The sequence below is a fragment of the Pelophylax lessonae genome (genome assembly GCF_965119305.1).
Source record: "Pelophylax lessonae genome assembly, chromosome: 4".
Classification (NCBI taxonomy): Eukaryota; Metazoa; Chordata; class Amphibia; order Anura; family Ranidae; genus Pelophylax; species Pelophylax lessonae.
The window spans coordinates 54,416,412-54,439,652 of record NC_138771.1 but is presented as its reverse complement, the minus strand read 5'-3'; the positions used below and the strand labels follow the sequence as shown (position 1 = coordinate 54,439,652).

Genomic DNA, 23,241 nt, shown 5'->3' with positions numbered 1-23,241 from the left:
GCCACCTGCGCGCTGCATCGACTTCTCTGCTGCCGAGTGGGGGCGGGAAAGCGCCGCCTGCAGCGTGCGTTCGCCCCCTAGCTGCAGGCGCGTGACCGACGTAGGTGTACGTCGGTTTGCGCAGGAGGGCCGCACTGCCGCAGTAAAAAGGTGGCGGGCGGTTCGGAAGAGGTTAAAAGAGAAGTTGTGGGTTTTTCTCTTTTTCAAAATCATACTTACCTAAGACAGAGAACCAAGCGATCAAGGAGCTCTGTGAGCAGAGAGCCGGTGACTCTCAGTCACAGGCACTCTGGTCTGTCACCGATCCCCTCCCCCGTGTTTCCTGGAGCACTGGGCTGTGGAGGTGGCAGGAGCGGCTGTCTCAGGCTCTTAGCGGCTCACTGAGAGGCTGAGGCAGGTGCTGGTCCAGGGTTGTGGGCAGTTCCCAACTTTATTGTTGGGATCTTTCCCCAGTCTGGACTGGCTCTGTGACTTCAGCCCACAAACCTCTTCCATCCACGAATAATCCACAATCAAGCTTTGGCTGTACTTCCCCTTTAAAGCAGTTCTAAAGGCTGAAGGTTTTTTTTTATCATTCATGCATTTTATACGTGAAGGTAAAAAACTTGTGTGCAGCTCCCCCCTCAGCCCCTCCATCCAATACTTACCTGAACATGATCTTGATCCAGTGATGTGCATGTGAGCTGAGGCTTTCCCGTGTCTCTTGCTTCTTATTGGCTGAGATGCAGCAGCAGGAGCTATTGGCTGTCAAATCACAGCCAATGAGGAGGGAGCAGTGGACGGGTTGAGCCGTGTTCGCTGTATCTTATGGACACAGAGTCGTCTCAGGAAGGAGCACATACGAGTGCCTTCATAGCAAGCGCCTTGCTATGGGGGCACTGGGCAAGGGGGAAGGGACCCAGAGCACTGACGGGGGACCCAAGAAGAGGAGGGTCAGCGTTGCTCTTTGCAAAATCATTGCAAAGAGTAGGTAAGCATAACAGGTTTGCTATTATTATTATTTTTTTTAAATTTCCCTTTAAAGTTGGTCTCCAGCTGTACTGTCCCTTTAAATAATTTGTTTGGGCCAAGCTTCTCACGCTAATAGGTGCACTCACTGTAAAGCTGGAGATCAGCTTTAAAGTAGAACCATAGGCAATTTTTTTTTTCTCATTTTGGATAGAGCAAGGAAGGGTTATAACCCCTGTCAGGTTTTTTTTTTTCACCATCTGTGTCCCATTGCAGAGATTTCCCTTTGCTTCCTGTCCCATAGCTAAACAGGAAGTGAGAGGAAATCTCTGCAAATTAAGGGAATTCCTTGGGGACCTCCAGGCCACTAGAATTAATGTCCCCTTTGGAAGATTTCCCCTCTAATACTTTTCTGGGGGACAACCCAAATTTGGGGAATTTCTTTTACTTTCACTTTTAAGAACTTTGGTAAGCAGAACAATTAGAGAGGATGAATCTCTCTAACGGGGACACAGACAGCAATAAAAACTGACAAGTGTTCTAATCCCTTTGCACTCTATCCAAAACCAATACATTTTGCCTTTATTTTTTTTAAATCATTAAATCTAGGTTATATGCAGCTACCTTCAGGTTATTGGACACTGGCCAAAAAAAAGTTGCTAGGTGCTCATCGTACCGTACAGGACACAGGCGTCTTCAAACCAATATGATAGGACATCCAAAAGCAGTCCAACTGAGTGGTGGGCAACATAGCAAACAATGCTAACGGGTTCACACAAAATAAATGAGCCAAGAAAGCTTGATAGAACTCAGAGAGCAGCTTGTAGCACCTTGTACCTTATGCTAGAAATGGCATCTAAAGAGCCCTGAACATCCACCTGGTGGAACTTAAAGCGGTAGTATACTCCGCTTTTTAACTTTTACCTACAGGTAAGCCTATAATAGGGCTTACCTGTTGGTAAAATTAATATCTCCTAAACCTGCACGGTTTAGGAGATATTCACCCTGCAGACAGTCGCGGACACCAGCGGTGAATGCGCTCTGAAGGTCCGGCTTCAGAGCTCCTTTAGTGTATAAAAATAACCGCGCTAAGCACAAACGTGACAAGTGAATAAATCAATAAAGTGACAAATGCGAAAAAGCTGCAGCTGTAGTGGGAAACACCAAAAAGTAAATGCAAAGGAAGAGACGCGCTAAATTGACATATTGATGATAAATCAAACTGTAAATAGTGATGAACAGTGCTAGAAATTATAACATATTAACCAATTACGTGTATAGCAATAAACAATAAGCTGTGAATGTCCATGAAAAACAGAAAAATAACTGTTAATATATGATGTCCATAAAGAACAGTAAAGTCCAAATATAGGTGCCAAGTGCAAGAAAAAGAATCCACCACCAATTCCTGTGACTTCTTCCACAATTAGTGCTGCATGCTGAAGGCACACTAAACGCTTACCAGAACAAAGATAAATACAGGCATCCAACATATACTGGGAACTCCAATGGATTCCTGCAGGTGGCGTGGTACCTCTCTCTAGGCGGTCTATGTAAATCCAGCAGGGAGCCGCGATAATAACCAGCCAACACACTAAATGGTCCAGGCCCGGCACTCCCAAAGGGGGATGAAAGAAAAAGGGGCCACAATAGTGTAATACGTAGGGGACACTTTATTGTAAATAAGGTAAACAACTCACATGTATATAGAAACAATAGCACTATTCTCGGCAGATTCAGCAGAACGCTGCCGCCCGACTTCCGGGTATCACATGGTGATGTCAGCACGCCTTCCCGACGCGTTTCGTCATAGATGACGTCTTCCTCGGGAAGGCGTGCTGACGTCACCATGTGATACCCGGAAGTTCCCAGTATATGTTGGATGCCTGTATTTATCTTTGTTCTGGTAAGCGTTTAGTGTGCCTTCAGCATGCAGCACTAATTATGGAAGAAGTCACAGGAATTGGTGGTGGATTCTTTTTCTTGCACTTGGCGCCTATATTTGGACTTTACTGTTCTTTATGGACATCATATATTAAGTTATTTTTCTGTTTTTCATGGACATTCACTGCTTATTGTTTATTGCTATACACGTAATTGGTTAATATGTTATAATTTCTAGCACTGTTCATCACTATTTACAGTTTGATTTAACTTCAGAGCTCCTTGCCGGCTCCTTGCCAAAAAGTGAACTCCCGCGAGCATGTGAGGGAGTGACTTCATCGTGGCTCCGGCCACTCACAGAGCCGGAGCCACCGAACCCAGAAGAGACACTGAGGGAAGAGGTCAGCGGCCTCAGCGGTGTCTGAGCGACCACGTCGGGGCTTCGTTCTAAGGTAAGTATTTCATAATGAGCTAGTATGCGATGCATACTAGCTCATTATGCCTTTGTCCTGCAGGTTTTTTGAGGATACAACTGCTTTAACAAACCTATGAACAGAAGCCCAGGTAGAAGGCTTGCAAATCTGAGAAACAGATGCTTGATGCCCAAAAAAAAAAAAAAAAAAAAAACACCTTGAAGCAATAAAAGATCTGGTAGAGAGTGTGCCTTAACAGGGAAAGGAGTTGATTTACTAAAGGCAAAAAGACTGTGCACTTTACAAAGTGCAGTTGTAGTCTGCAAAAGCAGTTACTCCAGAGCTTAGTAAATGAGCCTAAGCAATGCTGACTTTCATCATCCAATCATGTGCAAGCAAAAATGCTTTTTTTCTTTTTTAATTTTCCTTGCACTTGATTGGGTATTCTTTGCAAAGTGAAGCTTTACCTAATTTACTAAGCTCTGGAGCAACTGTAATTGTAAAGTGCACAGTCTGTGTGCCTTTAGTAAATCAACCCCTATATGCTCTTACGATAACTTGTATGATCCACCCAGCAATGGTGGAGTGAGGTGCAGGGAGACCCTTCCAGAAGCCCTCAGAAAGCACAAGCAGGGAACCTGATTTTCAAAAGTGAGCAGTACTGAGAGGTAAATTCTCACGGCACGCACTCCAGACAGTGCAGGGAAATTTCCTTAGAATGCTTTTGGGTAGGTCATAAGGAAGAAAGGACTATGTCCTGATTAACGCTGAAGATGGAGACCACCTTGGGGAGTAAGGAGGTCACTATTCCCCATTTTTGGATATAGAGTAGGGGAGAGATATAACCTCCGTCAGTTTTTTGTTTGCTATTTCTGTCCCATTGGGGAGATTTCCCTTAACCTTCTATCCCATAGCTAAAACAAGTGAGAGGAAATCCCTCCAAAGTGAAGGAATCCCGGGGGGTCAACAAAAAATTAGTGATTTTCTTTTCATTGATAATAGTAAACAGGACACATAGAGAGAGGGAATCTCAACAGGCACAAAGACAGCAATAAAACCTGACAGGGGTTGTAATCCCTGTCCACTCTATCCAACACTAATAAAAAAAGTTTTGCCTTTAGTGACACTTTAAGCCTCAAGATAACTTTGTCCTTGTGCAACACTAAGAAGGGCTTCTTACAGTATAAGACCACTAATTCAGAGACTCTCCTTGCAGATGTGATAGCAAGAAGAATAGCCACCTTACGTGTAAGGCTAAACAAGGGAATATCCCTATTAGGTTAGAAAGGCAGCTTATTTAAAACTGAGAAAACCAGACTGAGGTTTCATGGGGGCACAGGAGATTGGACAAGAGAAGAGATGTGAGCTGCATCCTGAACAAAGGCCTTTACTAGAGAATGAAAGGCCAGAGGTCTCCAAAACAGAAAGGTAAATATTTGCCCAGTGATGGTACTCAAAGCCAGTTGTTGGTCTAGACCAGAATGGAGGAAAAACAGAATATACCCCGTAAAGTACTTTCTAGGATGAAAGTTTCTTGCCTCGCACAAAGCAAAACAAAACTTCAAGTTGTGATGGTAGACTTTGCAAGAAGTTGTCTTCCTAGCTTTTATTAGGAAAGGGATGAAAGAATACCAAAGACAACCTGTCCCTCAGGACCATGGCTTCAACAGCCAAGCCATTAAAGTGAGGGACAGAGAAGCTGGGTAGAACACTTGCACTTAGAACAGAAGGTCTTGATCATCCGGAAGAATCCATGGAGCATACGCCAGGAGTCTGAGTATGTCTAGAAATGTCCAACAGAGTCATTAGAACATCCACTGTGAAGGCCAAAGAGTCCTTGGACCTAGTGGACAAACCTGTCTAGTTTGTTGTTGAGCCTAGACACCAGTAGATCTACATCCCATGTCCCCCATCTGTGGAAAAAGCCTTGAAATACCTCAAGATTGAGGGCGCACACTGCCAGACTACTGAGCTGCAATGGTTTGGAGTAAAAGAGTGCATGGAACAGCCTCTGAGGAGGTAACTATGAGACCCAATACCTCCAATGCAGGCACAAATCGAGGGATCCTTCTGGCTCTAGAACGAAGAGACAAGCCCGTGTCTAGGGTCAGACCCCAAACTGTGAGATGGAACCAGCAATGACTTTCTCAGACTGAGGATCCACCCAAAGCTCTGCAGAGTTTGTACCGTCTGGCATATGTTGACTGTTAGGGACAGGGAAGAGTAGTTCTTTAGCAGAAGATTGTCCAAGTACCCCACAATATGATTCCCCTGAGAGCAAAGCTAAGCCAAAACTGAGGCAAACACTTTGGTAAAAACCCAAGGTATCACTGAAAGGTGAAATGGAACAGGGACTAATTGATTATGCTGGTTGCCCACCAAAAACCTAATCTCTTAAATGGGTATTTGCCAGGGGTGAAGAAAAACCTGGACAGAACATGCCTGACTCCATGTAAGAATGAGCAGTAAAAAAAGCAGAGGTCCAGTTTTTATTTACAATAGAAACGCTTCTTTGATTGACCTCTCATAGACAATAGTATCAAAATATTAGAGTAAGGCTGAAAATAGACAAAAGGCCATCAAACTCAACCTGTTCAAATACTGTTCTGGCACTGTAAACCCAATTAGTAATAACAAAACCCAACTGGGTTATCTTCCTATTTATACAAAAAATGGCAGAAAATTATTTTTGACTTTATCAATGACAAGTGTATTAATCACATGGATCAATAATTCAACTAATACATTTGATTAGCGCTTAAGATGTAATTTGTAGTGATAAAAGGCATCCAATTAACACTTACATTCCCCTATTGACCATCAGCACCTATGGCAGACAATGTCAAGTCTGATGGCCTTAGGGTCATATATTGTACAAAATAATGAATCTAAATCATTTAAAATCCCTACCCTGATTGTGCAAATACTGTAAACACTGCAAACACGTGTCAGAAATAAATATCATCAACCCAACAAACGAAAAAATGTTTTTTAAAACACCAAAAACCCACAATAACTCCCATGCAGTGTTATGTCTCCATGCACAAATTTTTAGTAAAAAAGTAGTGTTCATAAATAGCTTTGTCTTGACTTAAAATGGCAGTTTGGAAGGATTTTCATTGGTCAGGAAAGAGCTCCCAGATATGTATGTGTGTTTTTTTTTCCTCTTTTCTAGACTATTTTCTCTTTTTCACGTTTTTTGGGCAGTTCTCTTGTCCACTGGTTACCACAGTATAGATGATTTGGATAAAAAGGTGGTAATGCATATTCTCATTTATTCTTTTGTTAGCTTGTAAGAACTGTTTTGAAGGATTGCCATATTTCTGTTATATTAATGCAACGATATATGAGATCATGTTGTCCTAAGTTATGTGCTTTCTGAGTGTAAACTTTGCAAATTATTTAATAAAATCAAATAAAAAAAAAAAAAAAAAGTGTTCGTAAACCGAGATAAATATCCAACCATGTTCAGTGTTGTTCACCCAATTAAAGAGTAGGTTATAAACGCTAGAGGTAGAGCGTGACTTTCTTCACTTAAATACCACCACCTTCAATAGAATAAATATTAAGCACTATCCAATGTCCACCCAAATAATTCTCTCTGTCCAGAACTGAACGGAACTGATACCTTATGTGGGCTTAGGAGTGCTAAGTGAGCCTGTTGCTAGCTACAACTCAACAGCAACAGATCGCTAGAAACTTCAGAGAAAAAAAACCACATTACATGTATTACTACCTGACTGGCTGGATGAACAACGCATCAATCCCATGCTGAAGGAAACTCCGGTAGGGAAGGAGTGACATCTTGCTCATACAGCCAGTTTGGAAACGACACACGGAAACAGGTGAGTATTTCTCTACCCTGTTCTAGAATTGTTGTTGTGAGTTGTGCAGAACCGCTAGTGTAAGATAGTCCTTATGGTGGACCCATTCTTATGGAGGATACTTCTATTTATAGGGGAATTAAAATACATCACAAACTGTGATAAAAACATGCTGGTGACTTTGGGTAATCTTCTTCCTCAACTGAATTATTTAGATATTTTAGACAAAGGAGATGACTCAAGTACTAAGGAGAAAAGGATTATTATCGACAGTGAGCAGTGGAGCGAATGCTACTACTAAAAATAGTAATAATAATAATAAAAAAAGCAAGTAATATAACATGTTGTAGAAGTGATTTACATGATAAAGGATACTGAGATGAAGAAAAGGGTATGTACTATTTCAGTCATCTAATTCACTGTTCTCAACCAGGGTTCGGTGGAACCCTTGGGTTTCTCCAGAGGGTGCTAGGGGCTCCTTGTGCAATGATCAATGTTCTTACCCCCAGATTTGTAACCAATGACAACAATGATCTTTTTCATTATCTATAAGGGGGTATCTTTGCAATACCAACAAGTAAGTTGTAGATATAGTAATTTTTAGCAGGTGTTCCCTGAGACCGAAATGTTATTGTAAGGGATCCACTGTGTTAAAATGGTTGAGAAAGGCTCATCTGATTACTGGCAAATTTAAATATACAGGTTTTATGGATAATTAGATTAGTCAATAACTGACCTGCATTCAGCATGATTGGTCAATTTATAACTGACTCATGAAATCCACTGAATGCAGTATGGGGTCTTGGAAGACTACCTTATATGCAAAAAATCTGATATACTGCATGTAACTGGTAAATAATTGTGCACCAAGCATACATACCTGCACCAAGGACACATACATTTTGTAGGTTCATATAAAAGAAGTTGTGTTGTTATCTAAAAGATTTTCACTTCCTTTCCAGGGATAGAGGTTAGGAGGAAAGAAGGTAAGGGGAAATCTCTCCAAAGGTAATACAATAAAGAAAAACATTTTATTAGTAGGGTAAGGTAGAGTGGCTTCTTGTCCCAGCAATACCTGTTCCCTCTTATCTCCAGGTGTCACAGGGAGAGAAAGCAAGGAGATATCTTCCCAATGTGGTCACAGATTGCAATGATGACCCGACAGAAGGTCTAACTTCTCTATAATCTATCCAAAAATCTTTTACGATTTTTTGTTGGGTCTTCAGATTATGGAAATTGAAGCAGGTTAAGGTTTTCATGGCAAGGGACTGTAAAACCAAAACTCGGATAGGGAAACTTCACTTCCAGAGTCCAGGAAAAGCATGAACAAAGGTGATTTAGCTTAGTACTGTCCCCTATAAGAAAAAATTGGATTTTTGACTTACCGTAAAATCCATTTCTCTGATGTTCATTGACGGACACAGCTTCAGATCTTCATAAGCGTTGGTTATACTGCCCCCTACAGGAGTAGGACACTGGGCAGAAAAAAGTCTGGCTACCCCCATGGGCAATCCCAGGGGGTATACTCCCTCTCTCTGCTATGGGCACTACAAGCAGTGTCAGAAGAATTACAACTCCACAGATGGGTCGGTGTTGTGTCCGTCAATGAACATAAGAGAAATGGATTTTACGGTAAGTCAAAAATCCAATTTTTTCTTTCGTTCATTGACGGACACAGCTTCAAATCTTCATAACTGTTGGGACGTTCCAAAGCAGTGTTAAACATGAGGGGTGGGAACAGCAAAAAAATTCCCATGGCTAAACAGTACCCAACCAGGCAATAGGAGCTCAACCAAAAAAACTGGAGCCCACGTGAAAAAACAATACACCCTCTAGGAGGATAAGGTCTTCTCAACAGCAGCCTGTAAAACCTTGCGACCTAAAGAAGCATCTGTAGATGCCTACACATGCACTTTATAAAACTTTGTGAAAGTGTGCAACGACGACCAAGTAGCCACCTTGCAAACCTGCACTAAGCGCCCGAGTAGAGTGCGCCTTAACAGGGAAAGGAGGAACCTGACCCCTGATGGAATAGGCCTGAATCACTGTCTGTCTGATCCAATTGGAAATGGTCGCAGAGGAAGCGGACAACCCTTTACGAGGCCCATCCATGAGCACAAAGAGAGAGTCTGACTTCCAGAAAGACTCCATAGCTGCCAGGTAGGCCCTAATGGCTCGGACCACACCCAAGGCATGCAAGGCAATTTCCTTCAGATGTTTAGGCCTGGGACACAGGAAAGGCAACACAATGTCTTTATTCAAATGAAAATCAGAGACAATCTTTGGAAGGAACGACGGACAGTGGCGAAGAACCACCTTATCTCTGTGAATCACCAGGTAAGGTGAACGACAGGATAACACCGTCAGTTCCGACACCCTGCACGCAGAAGTGATAGCCACCAAAAAGGCCACCTTCTGTGACAGCGTAAGCAGGGGAATCTCAAGAAGATTCTCAAAGGGAGGCTCCTGGAGGACCGAAAGCACCAAATTGAGGTCCCAAGGTGCCAACGGAGCCCGCACTGGAGTAACCAAATGTCTGACACCCTGAAGAAAGGCACGCACCAGGAAGTGAGTGGCCATAGGTCGTTGGAAGAAGACTGCCAAAGCCGACACCTGGCCCTTGATGGTACTCACGGTCAATTTCTGTTCAACCCCCCCGTTGAAGGTAGGTCAAGACCTGAGCCACTGAGAAGGCGCGAGGATGAACCCCAAGAGACTCACACCATGCAATGTACGTCTTACACATACAATGGTAGATCCTCCTGGAAGTAGATTTCCTAGCTTTTAAAAGTGTAGGAATCATGACTCAGATAAACCTCTGTACTTCAGCACCTGGCATTTAACAGCCAAGCCGTCAAAGCCAGCGACTGTAAAGCAGGATAGAAGACTTTCTGACCTTGGGACAGTAGATCCTGCCTGAGAGGAAGCTTCCAAGGAATGTCAGCGACCAGCTGCACCAGATTGGCATGCCACTAAGATGACTGGAATCCCTTCTGCCTTGATTCTGCATAGAAGCCTTGGCAGAAGCTTGAGAGAAGGGAAAGCGTATATCAGAGGATACTGACACCCCGGGGCAACCAGTGAGTCTGTGGCGTCCGCCAGAGGATCCCGTGACTGTGCCACGAACCTCTGCACCTTTCTGTTGAGCTGAGACGCCAACAGATCCACCTCAGGGGTGCCCCACCGGAGACCCAACTGATAACACTTCCTGATGAAGGAACCACTCCCCTTGGTCCAGTGCCTGCCGACTGAGGTAATCTGCTTGCCAGTTTTCCACCCCGGGAATGTGTACGTTGGAGAGGGCTGGAATGAACCATTCTGCCCACTTTAGAATGCTAGCTACCTCCAGAGCCACCAGGACACAGTTCTTGTGCCCCCTTGGTGATTGACATAAGCCACGGCCGTGGCATTGTCAGATTGAATGTGCACTGGATAACCCTGAAGACAATCCAGTGGTCCAGACACAGTCTGATTGCTCGGAGATCCAAGACATTGATCGGTAGTCTGGACTCTTCCAGCATCCAGATCCCCTGAGCAGAATGCTTGCCGAGGACGTCTCCCCAGTCGGACAGGCTGGCATCCATGGTGACCACTGTCCAATACAAGGGGAGGAAGGATTTGTCTAGATGAAGCATCGGAGAACAAAGCCACCATATCAGGGACTCCTTCGTTCCCAGACTCAGCCGGATCTAATTGTCCAGAGACTGCGGAGTCTTGTCCCATTTGGTCCAGAATCTACCTGTCATGTACCTTGTAGCAGAGCCTGACATGCAGAGGGAGACCGCTCATACAGCCCTGGCTCAGGCACCACTGAAGTTGCAACTGTGGATGCTAGAGCGCAGTGGGGTAAGAGTGCCTGAGCTGGTCTTCCATTGGCAGCCGAGATGAGTGGCCGATGAGTCCCTGGACAGGACTGGATTGCTGAGCAGTATGTAGAAGCGGATACAGCGGTGCAGATGCACAGTGGATGCAGGACAGCGTCACTAGGCACTGGACGAAGCAGGATAGGCAAAAGACTGGAGCAGGGTAAGACAAGCAAGTTCGGTCACAGATAATCAGATATGGTTCAAGTAGCAGGCAGAGAATAGTCGGTGTACAGGCAGAGGTTGGCAGCAGAATATCAGGCAAGAAAGCAGGTATAGCAGAGTCTAGGCAAGCCTGGGTCAGGACTGGAGATAGCAAACATGCAAGGTCAATACAGGCACAGAAACAGAGCTCAGGTAAAGCTGCAGATCAGACAGCACTGCACAATTTCAGCTGCTGCCCTTATATATGCCATTTAGGCGCCAATGCTAAAACGGCTAACTCGCGCATGAGCATAGGCGTTTGCATTTGGCGAATCTTTGTATGCACGCGCGCATTCCTGCACACGCACATGCGCATTTGCCTATTACTGGAATGTCCCTGACAATCCCTTTGCAGGGACCTCATATGGAACTGCCCCAAAAGGTAGACGCCATCAGGCCCAGCCCCCGCATGCAAGTCTGGAGGGATGACCATCAGAAGATGGACAGCAGAAGACGAATTGCAGCCTGCAATTTCCGGAGTTTGTCCAGAGGAAGGAGCACTCTGGCTAAGGCTGAGTCCAGAGTCAGGCCCAGATAGTCCAGCTTTGTGGACGGAACCAAGGCAGACTCCTAAAAATTCAGATTCCAGCCGAACTCCCACAGAGTTCGTTTTGTGATCTCCAGGTTTTCCACCAGAGCAGAAGGAGATCCTCCAAAAACCCCAGGACAGCGATCCCCCGTTGGCGTAGCAAAGCTAGCGCCGGGGCTAACACTTTTGTGTAGACCTGAGGAGCAGAGGCGAGACCAAAAGGGTAACGCTACAAACTTATAATGCTCCTCTCCCACAGCAAAGCAGGGGAAGCGCTGGGGATTGGCATATATTGGAATGTGAAGGTAAGCATCTTTGATGTCGACAGAGGCGAGGAAATCCCCCTGATGCAGGGATGCCACCACCATGCAAATGGACTCCATTCTGTACTTCCGCACCTGCACAAAGCAGTTCAGCGCCTTGAGGTCAAGGATTGGATCCACTTTGCCTTCCTACCTGTGAACTGTGAACAGGTTTGAGTAAAAACCCTGAAAATGTTCCCGGGACAATGACCCCTTGATGTAACAGGTCTTGTACCACCCAACACCCTGTAAGCGGTCTGGGAACGGGCGCAAGTTGGAAGGAAAGAACCTTGCCGGGGGACAAGAGTGAAACTCAATCTTGTAGCCGGACTGAATGAGTTTGTGGACCCACTTGTCTTGTACCAGGGAAGTCCACGGGTCCGGAAACCAGTGAAGATGTCCCCCCACCCCCGATAGGGGTGGGGGCGCACCTTAATGCTGAAGGAGCCTTGTCCGTGGGTCTGGAGAAGCCCACTCTTGGCTTGCCAGACCAAAGGCTTCGAGCCCTTGTCAGTTGACCCTGAGGGAAAAAAAAAAGCCAACGTCAACGACTAGGTTCCTTGCCCTTAGTAGCCTGGGGAAGAAAGGTACTCTTCCCACCTGTGAGACCTTTTATGATGTCATCCAGGGTAGCTCCGAACAGGCAATCTCCTTGAAAGGGAAGATTAGTCAAGGCTTTTTTGAGAAATGTGGTCTGCAGACCAGCATTTGAGCCAAAAGACACGCTAAAGAACCACTGCCAAAACAGAGAGCTGAGCCACTAGGAGAGCCTCATCCAAAGATGCATCACAGATAAACTGCAGCCCCTAGGCCAGCTGGTCCACCAGCTCAGCAAAGGCAGGGGGGAGCTGTTCTTCCTCCAGGTCACAGCGTAAAAGCTTAGCTTACTTGGTCAGAGTTTGCGACACCAGGGCAATGGTGAATACTGATATCAGTGCCGAACCAGCCAGAGTGTACATATTGCAGGCCACAGCCTCCGCCTTCCTGTCAGCCGGATCCCTAAAGGCTGGGGACTCTTCAACCGTAATCATGGTTGCCTTGTTCAATCTGGAAATCGGAGTGCCCGCCACTGGTGATACAGTCCACTTCTTAAGAAGGGACTCCTCATAGGGATAACGCCTAGTAAAGTGCTTAGGGACCCCACGGGGATGCTTTGGTCGTCCCCACTCTTTAGCAACAAAACTCTGTGAAAATAGACGGGGAAAGGAAATACCTTTGTCTCTCTGGATGGCTTGTGAATGTCAGAGGGAACCTGCGTCTCCATCGCAGCTGCATCCTCCATCTTCAAGGTCTCACGCACAGATACAATCAGTGCTTGCACCAGCTTCTTTTCTTGCACGGTTGCAGATGTTGAGGAATCATCCTCACTTTTAGAGGATTCCGGGCGCGCAGTTGCAGACCCAGCAGGGTGACCCACGTCCGCCGTGGCCGAATCAGATTCAGGATCTAATGAGACAGACGAGGCAGGGTAAGGTGGTGGGGCGCTTTTTGCTAACCAGTCGCCCGAAGACCACCAGACCAGGTCTTTTGATAACGCCCCATGTAGGCGGGCGAAACACGTCAATGCACTTCCGGTGAACGGTCAACGTACTACGTCACTTCCTGGTCTCCGCGGAACGCAAGCCGGCTGTGTTCTGGGAGCGGAGCTGCACCTGTATTTCTTACTATTTATGCTGACTAACTTATGGCTCTATATGAGTAGTTTTAACCTTATTTTGAATAAATATTATTTACGGGCTTCACTATTTCTTGCTCAATTTTTGACACCGGGAGTCAAATCTGGGGACTCTGGAGAGGAGATCTATACTTGCCAGGATTGGCGGATAAATATCATAAAGGCTCTTTTTCTGTTGAGCTCTGGTGAGTGCATTCCCTTAGGGGGATTTCAAGCACCGTCACTGCGGGGAGCACCATTGCACTTTGGAAACTGGCACTTTAATGATATGCAGCACCTTTAGCAACACGTCTAGCAAATAATGATTTTTTGGGGACTCTAATTATATATACTGTATATACTTTTTCACCTGATATATGATTTTTTGATATATTGTTGCACTTTATTGGATTAATTTATACCCATTTGCACCAAGCACTTTATGTATATGTATAGCATTATTACTATGAATTGTTTTATTTGATTGATTTTTATCTTCATCAAATATGCACTTTAGGAAATATTGTGATATTTGGCCCTCTATGGGATATTTCGTTTTTTGCACCTTATTGGATCACTATTAACTATACATTTCAGCAATTTTTGCACATATGGACTTTATAATTTAAAATGTACTGATTAGATTTATTATTTACTCTGCGAGCGCTGCTTTTTTGGTTATTCATCGAAAACCACCTCCACCTGGGACACAAAGGACTCCAGGACCGCCGTCAGTGCATAGATGGATAGTTGGGACCCGGAGGGCCCCGCAGACACAGAGAGGGGATCAGTTGGGGAGATGTGCTCCAAAGACTCCATGAGTCACCAGGGGGGACCCCACAAAAAGTGTAAAATACTGCAAGGGACAACCCCCACGGCGCTGGCAGCACCACCTGGTCACCAGGCACAAGCACAAATCGATCCTCAGCAGAGAGTGAGAAAACCCCACCAGACTCACCCCCCAGCAGAAACAGGCACCTGCAGCCACCAGGATAATCTGCACTCCACGCGCCACGATCAGAAATTGCAAGGATCCAGAAATCAGCACCAGGGGATGAGGACTGACCACAGGGCTCCACTGTCATGGCCACCGCTATTTCCAGTGGCAAACCACCGCAAAATGGCCACTGGACTATACAAACCGGGCCGCCTTGTGTAGAAACACACAGGCTACAACAAAATGGAGGCCCCGTGCGGCACCACAAGGCTTACAGGGATCCCAAGTCTCAAGGACAGACCCAGGCAGGATGGGGGCCCTGGCAGGAGCCCCCACCAGGTACCAACCCCCCCCCACACAGTTGATCGTCCGGTCACCTGCAGCGCACCCCCTGGCCCCCCATCGCCAGCATAGCACCCTGCCCCACCCCAGGAGGTGGATCAGACCATCCAAACAGCCCCAACATATATATGGGGGGTAGGATGGGGGACAGACGAAAAGGGGGGGTACCTGACAGGAAGGAGGGGAAACAGGGGGGTCTGACCGTCCCAAGGAGGGGCCCACATCCACCCCAAAACCCTCTAGGGGGAGAGGGGGACAGCTACTCACCATACCAGGAACCAGGCGGGCTTTCCATCGAAATGGGGGGGCTGTCAGCCAAGAGGAATGCTGCAATTCGGGCCGAGACCCGGTCATATGCAACTTCGCGAGGCGTGTAACTCACAGGCCAGCCTCTGTCCAGTGGGGCTATGTTGCGGCCGACCCAGCGCGGAGCTGAGGTCTGGGCGTGCTCGCTGGCCTAACAGGGGTGACCACTGGATCTAGATTATCCAGCCCATCGCCCAGTCGGGCAGTTGATTGTAGATCTCACAGGAAAAATCCAGGAAAAAAAATGCTACATAAAAAGAAAAAATTGCAAGGACCAGAGATCCCAGCAAGAAACTAGGTCCTTACTCCTGACTAGGCATAAAAAAACTGAGTGCCTATAGCAGAGAGAGGGAGTATACCCCCTGGGACTGTTAATGGGAGTAGCCTTTTTTTCTGCCTGGTGTCCTACTCCTGTAGGGGGCAGTATAACCAACGGTTATGAAGATCTGAAGCTGTGTCTGTCAATAAAGAAAAGAGAAATATACGTTTTGGTAATTATTGCTATTTAGAAAAGCATTTCAATTATGTGTGTTGTAGGGCCCACCTCAGTGCTTATTATAGGTGTGCTCGGCATAGTCGTATGGGCAAGATCCAATTCCTTCAGCCAGGAATCCTTCGGGAGCTTGTACACTTCCAACCAACATTCCCCAGAACCTGGAATATAGATTTTTTTCTTTTTAAAGAAAACAGCTCAAACCAACATAACTTAAAAGATAACCTATCAACACAAATCAATGTTATGCTAAACCAGCCTTTTTCAGGCAGGGTGCCCAGGCACACCGAAGTGCCTTCAGGCTTCTTCTGGGGTGCCTTGGCAAAATGCCCAAAAATTGCCCAACAATTATATACAAGACAGTGAGTGGATCAAGCTTGCCTTTTAGTTAGACAAAGGCACAGGTTATTAATGTGCACCATTACAACCTTCCAGCTGCCGATGTCCTAACAACCAATGATGTAATTGGTTGATAAGGAGGACGTTGGGCACCTGCACAGCATCCTTGTTTGCCTTTCCCCTACCCCTCTGCATCAGCACTTGGGTCACATTAGCTGAGTGAGGGAGAGAAACTGACGGAGAAGGAAGACATTGGAATGGTAGTAGGTACCACTGTGCAAAAGTGTGTTTGCTTTGAAAGAATAAATCACTTCTAATGTTGGGTGTACTATGTGTGCAAATGTTGCTGCATTATGTAAAACTATTAGTTTAGTTTTTTACATTTTAAAATGGAGTGCCTCGAGATTGTGCATCATTTGATAGGGTGTCTTGAATGAAAAAAGGTTGCGAAACACTGTGCTAGACAGAGCACTGATTACTGTAGTAAAGTCACTGGTACCCCCGAAAGTGTCAAAAATGGCAGTCAAGGGTCCGATCTGTCCGCCGCAATGTCGCAGTCCCGCAAAAAAAAAAAAAAAAAAAAAAATCGCAGATCACCGCCATTACTAGTAAAAAAAAATAAACAATAAAAATGACAAAAATCTTTCCCGTAGTTAGTAAATGCGAAAAATTTTGCGCAAGCCAATCAAAATATGCTTATTATGATTTTTTTTACCAAAAATATGTAGCAGAAAACAAATTGCCCTAAAATGTTAAAAAAATTAGATTTTTTAATTTTTTGGGGAATGTTATATATCAGAATGTAAAAAATATAGTTTTTTTTTTTTTTCAAAATTGTCGCTCTTTTTTTCAAAAATTAAAAATCGCACAGGTGATCAAATACCACCAGAAAAAAGCTCTATTTGTGGGGAAAAAAAGGGCATAAATTTAATTTGGTTACAGCGTCGCATGACTGCGCGCAATTGTCCGTTAAAGTAACGCAGTGCCGAATCGCAAAATATAGCCTGGTCAGGAATGGGGTAAAATCTTCCGGTCTTAAAGCTGTTAAAAATACGCTCATTGAGGATTTTGTCAAAGACATGTAGCTAAATACATTTTGGCCTAAGTATATGACAAAAATTGAATATATTGGATATTTTTTAACTGTCAAAGTAGAAATGTGAATTTTTTCGCAAAATTTTTGCTCTTTTTTTATTAATTTTGCAAAAAATGAAAAGCGCAGAGGTGATCAAATACCACCAAAAGGAAGCTCTGTTTGTGGGGAAAAAAAGAACGTAAATTTCGTTTGGGTACGGCGTTGCATGACCGCGCAATTGTCAGTAAAATTTGCGCAGTGCCAAGTTGCAAAAAGTGGCCTGGACGTAAAGCAGGAAAATCCTCCGGTGGTAAAGTGGTTAATGGACGTTGTGCCATCTATAGAGACAGCCGTGTCACAGCCGTGACTCCTGCACACATGTGAAACTACGGCTGCCCGCAAACCTGGAAAGAAGACCTGGGTGAAGATGGAAGCCCTGTCAGTGGTGACAGCGCGCCGTTGGAGGGCTTCCTTACGTCTTTCATGTTGTGCTAGTATGCGATGCATACGTGCACATTATGGCATTAATTCGCAGGGAGAAGATTATTTTGTTGTTTTGTTTTTTTGTGAATTACTACCGCTTTAAGTCTCTTTTATAGAGATTAGCCACCAGTGGTTCAAGCTGAATTCCAGGTATCGATTTTATAGCATAGTTACATTGGTCCAGCATAGTTACATAGTTAGTCCGGATGAAAAAAGTCCATCTAGTTCCACTAATAGAAAGGAAAAAAAATATTATACAAACCATATATATCCACATTCATATACCCACAGTTGATCCAGAGGAAGGCAAAAAACCCTAATAAAGCATTATCCAATTTGCTTCAGCAGGGGAAAAATTCCTTCAGGATCCCCCGAGATGCAATGGGATGTTCCCTGGATCAACTTTACCTATAAATATTAGTATCCAGTTATATTATGTGTATCTATGAAAGAATCCAGGCTTCTTCTCTACTGAGCTGGCCAGAACCACCTCTTGAGGAAGTCTATTCCACATTTTCACAGCTCTTACTGTGAAGAAGCCTTTTCCGCATTTAGAGATTAAATTTATTTTCCTCAAGAGGTAAAGATTGCCCCCTTGTCCTTTGTGATGATCCTAAAGTGAATAACTCAACACCAAGTTCACTATATGGAGCCCTTATGTATTTATACATGTTGATCATATTCCCCTTAATTTCCTCTTCTCAAGAGAGAATAAATTCAGTTCCTCTAATCTTTCCTCATAGCTGAGCTCCTCCATGCCTCTTATCAGTTTGTTTGCTCTTCTCTGCACTTTCTCCAGTTCCCCGATATCCTTGAGAACTGATGCCCAAAACAGACATGAATGTTCCAGATGAGGTCTTACTAATGATTTGTACAGGGGCAAAATAATATCTCTCTCTCTGGAGTCCATGCCTCTGTTAATACAAGAAAGGACTTTGCTCACTTTGTAAACATCAGCTTGGCATTGCATGCTAGTATTAAGCCTATGATCTATGAGAACACCCAGATCCACCACTGACTCCCCCCAGTATGTATGATGCATGCATATTCTTAGGCCCCAAGTGCATAACTTTACATTTATCAACATTAAACCTCATTTTCCACATAGTTGCCCAATTTAACAGTGAAGACCAATGTAAATATACATGTTCATACCTGTGTGATCTCTGTGGAAGCTGCAAATCACTGTAGTTGTCTCTGCTACAACAGTGAACACTGCTGTCTTCCAGTCCAGTGCTGAGCGGCTGCAGGAATCATACACAGAATACATTTTTCTCAATGAATACAAGGCATTCTCAGAAAGAACTAAGTGAAGATTGTGGCATTACTGCCCTGCCTCTTCACTTCGTCCTGTCAGAGAACACCTTATATTCATTGAGAAAAATCTAAGGTGTTCTGTAATGGCACCCATGCTAAGTATTAGATTCCCTGTGGCTACTGTGTAGCAGGGCAGCTGCTCAGCACAGGACCCGAAAGATAGCGACAATCACTGTAGTAGCAGAAACTGCTACAGTGATTTCTGGCTTGCACAGGAGTCCAAAAGGTATGGCATAGGCATACTTAAAGCAGAGTTCCACCCAAAATTGTAACTTCCGCTTTAGGTAGTCCTGACCCCCTGACATGCCACATTTGGCATGTCATTTTTTTTGGGGGGGGGGGGGGGGAGTGGGTACCTAGTTTTGACAGGTATCCGCTCCCACTTCCGCTCGGAGCGCTGCGGCGCCCTGAGCGGAAGTTTTCCTCTCCCCCTCCCTCCCTGCAATCTTCTGGGACATGTCAGAGGTCCCAAAAGATTGCCGGACAACTCGCGCATGCGCAGTGCGTACCCGGCTGTGAAGCCGCAAATTGTCACAGCCGGGTGCCCACACCAGTGATGCCGGCGCCGCCGAGACCAGAGGGAGAGGATCGAGGCTTCGGGCGGCCGCATCACTGGACCGGGGGACAGGTGAGTGTGTGTTTATTAAAAGTCAGCAGCTACACTTTTTGTAGCTGCTGACTTTTAATAAACACAGAAAAGGCTGGAACTTCACTTTAAATTGGTCCAAACTGGTCCAATGTAGGTATGCTATAAAATAAATACCTGCAAATGCGCTTTTGGTGCAATTACTCTGTTTTTCTTGTAACAGCTGCTGAGACAATATATTATATGCACAAAAAATAAAACTATTTTCAGTGGGTCAGCTGACTCAAAGACCAGCATTTTGAGAAGGAGCAGTAAAGCACAACCAATGTGTAGCATTGCAAAGTGGAGTCTGCATTTGTAATAGGCAAATATGGCTGCCTACATATTTAAATGTATATATACAAACAGGCAGAATGTTTATATTGTGCTGGTTTACATCAAGCTTTTTTTCACAGGTTTATTAAAAGAACACATTGAAGATTACACATTTGCGATAAACAGTACACAGTAAAAAAAAAAGCAGAGCTCTGCAGCTTACACAAGCTTTGCAATGAAACAAAAAAGAATAAGGCCCATTTCACACAGGGAGTTCGTCAGGCGGACTCAGTTTTTCTCAGCGGGGGATAGATCCGCCGACCCCCCGCTGAGCAGGCGGATGGCAGCTCCGTCTCCGCGCTGTGTGCAGAGACAGAGCTGTCAGGTCCCCATGCATCTCTATGGGGGAATCGGATGAGAACGGACCGTCTGTCTGTTCTCATCCAATCCAATCTGCCAGACGGATGGAAAATGGGGTTTCCATCCGTCCGGTTTTGACGGATCGGATTGGATGTCAGCGGACATGTCTCCTCTGACATCCGATGCCCCATAGAGATGCATGGGGCATGCGTTCAGATCTGCCTGAAAAATGGACATGCGGATCTGAACGGACTCCCTGTGTGAAAGGGGCCTAAGAATTCGTTTACACCAGCCTGGACACTAAGTTTGTACACACATGTATGTTGTGTAGAGGCAATGAGGGGCGGTGTGATGATGCAATGCACTGTTTACATTTTGTGATTTCATTCAAGTCTATATAGCATACCTGCATTTTTATGTGGTGCCCTGCAAGGCACCGCATGTCTCGACACACTGCGTTGACATGTGGTGCCACGTATTTTAATGCAGGGTACCGCACCGCAACACAGGATTATTGTGTAAACAGGGCACATAAAAACTATTATTATCTGTCTGCCCTTGCACTGAGCCTGTATTGTTCTATGCATATCAACACAGCTTCACATGCTGTGAATGAGCCCCAACTGTTAACCCGGTTCAAATCTCTGCAGTTTCCTCTAACAATCTATAGGCATGGTAATTTTACCCAAATTGATTCATCAAACACTTGGGTACAACCAGCATGTTGGATTTTTCATGTGATTCTTGCCAGTGGTTATAGCTGCTAGCAATAATCACTGTGTGCTCTCCTGGGAGGGACAGCTCCCTGTGCTCCCCCTGCTGGCAGAACAGATTAGTACCAAAGGAGGGATGGGAGGTATTCCCTCCCATCAACAGTCAGGAATCAAGCGATTTTCTATACTGCAACCAGTGCTTACACAAAAGAAAAATCGCACCATCTAGGCCCAGCTTTAGTAATTGAATGAAGATATTTAATGAGTGCAGAGAAGGGGAACTTTACTTGTAACCTAATATAAATAAATAATATAGTTGGTACTATTATAACGTTACACACCTTCCAAAAGAACTCCAGCATAGTCCCCTCCATGGGACAACTTAAATGTAATACAAACGGTGCGCTTGCTTATATCTTCCTGTTAAAAACATGAATCATACCATTAGTAATATAATCTCAACAGGACTAAAACTCTTACATTTTGAAGAATAAAGGAACATTCAGTAACAAATAAAACTCTACTCATAACAGCTGCATAATACACTGGAGGACATAGGACACATAAAGAGTATATCCTCGCCCTTTGGAGGACTCTCTCTATATGGAGTATTTGGAGAATGCAGCTTTGATCTCGGCTCTGGTATGTTGCAACAAGACTGAGTTCTTCTTTCCAGGTTTCCTATTCTCCCCGATGTAGAGCTGAATCCAGTGCCATCTTAAGAGCCTTATAGGCCCCCGGGCAATGCAGTGCACTGGGGCCCCGCCTACATAATCACCCACGAGAATAAAAATGCAAATTATCGATAAGGTGATATTCATTAGTACCTCCAACAAAATCAGTGTTCAAACATTAACACAACGTTTGGACAATATAAGGATGTACAGGACTGATATAGGATAGCACACAGAGGATGTACAAGGCAGGTATAGGATGGCACAGACAGAGGATGTACATAGCAGATAAAGGATGGCACAGAGGATGTACAAGGCAGGTATAGGATGGCACAGACAGAGGATGTACATAGCAGATAAAGGATGGCACAGAGGATGTACAGGACAGATATAGGATGGCACACAGAGGATGTACAGGAAAGATATAGGATGGCACATAGATGATGGCATACAGAGGATGTACATGGCAGGTAAAGGATGGCACAAACAGAGGATGTACATGGCAGGTATAGGCTGGCACACAGAGGATGTACATGGCAAGTATAGGATGGCACACAGAGGATGTACATGGCAAGTATAGGATGGCACACAGAGGATGTACATGGCAGGTAAAGAATGGCACAGACAGAGGATGTACATGGCAGGTATAGGATGGCACACAGAGGATGTACATGGCACACAGAGGATTGCTCACATAGGATGGCACACATAGGATGTACATGGCACACAGAGGATGTACATGGCACACAGAGGATGTACATGGCACACAGAGGATGGAACAGAGGATGTACATGGCACACAGAGGATGGCACGCACACAGAGGATGAACATGGCACACAGAGGATTGCACACAGAGGGTGACACACAAGAGGATGGCACACACACAGAGGATGAACATGGCACACAGAGGATCGCACACACACAGATGAAGAACATGGCACACAGAGAATGGCACACAGAGGATGGCACACACACACACACACACACACACACAGAGGTTGGCGCACACACACAGAGGATATATAGGGCAGGAAAAGGATGGCACAGAAGCAACACGCTTAATGTTAACCAAACAAAGCAGCCAGTTTGCCCGCCTGCACCTCAGTCAGGGATTTGTTATTTGCATATATGCAGCTTCACTATTTTGCGCCTTACGAACTATGGTCACTGCAACATAATAGATCATTTGTCATAATTTGTGACTTTTTTTGCCACAATTTTGCACATTGTTGCCTCTCCCTCAGGCCCAGTATTTTTAGTAATTCCAAAAAATCACACCGCTCTGCACCTTTGATCTGTGTGAGTGTCAGCCCTGCCGCCTGGAATGCCAGGAATGTCAATGGATCTCCTCGATGGAGAGAGAGTGAGAAAAAAAGAAAATCAAGCAAGCAGCCTGCCTTACCTTTCACAAAAGCTGCTGCAGCACATGATGGGAGGAGGTGGGTGGAGGCAGAGCCATTCTTCTAGGCGCGGAGAGGAGAGGAGGACAAGCCGACGAGGAGGATCCTCCTCTGCTGTGCATGATGGGTCTGCTCTCAGAACGTCACTGGTTGCTAGATGCCAATCGGCTGGCCTTCCTAGCAACCAGTGTACAGTGGAGACAAAGCCACCGGCGGACAACGGGGGGGGGGGGGGCCCGGCGGACAACGGGGGGGGGGGGACAGCGGACAACGTGGGGGG

The 23,241-nt window shown here is 45.2% G+C and overlaps 1 protein-coding gene across 1 annotated transcript in view; it reads right to left on the bottom strand.

Annotated features, from left to right (window-relative positions):
* The window catches only part of WDR93 (WD repeat domain 93), a 94,510-nt gene that overhangs the window by 63,121 nt on the left and 8,148 nt on the right, over positions 1-23,241 (bottom strand). Inside the window, exons 4-5 of the mRNA XM_082254671.1 lie at positions 21,229-21,307; positions 15,751-15,860 (exon numbers count right to left, since the gene is read on the bottom strand). Coding sequence (XP_082110797.1) covers positions 15,751-15,860; positions 21,229-21,307 — 189 coding nt within the window. The remainder of the gene's footprint in view (positions 1-15,750; positions 15,861-21,228; positions 21,308-23,241) is intronic.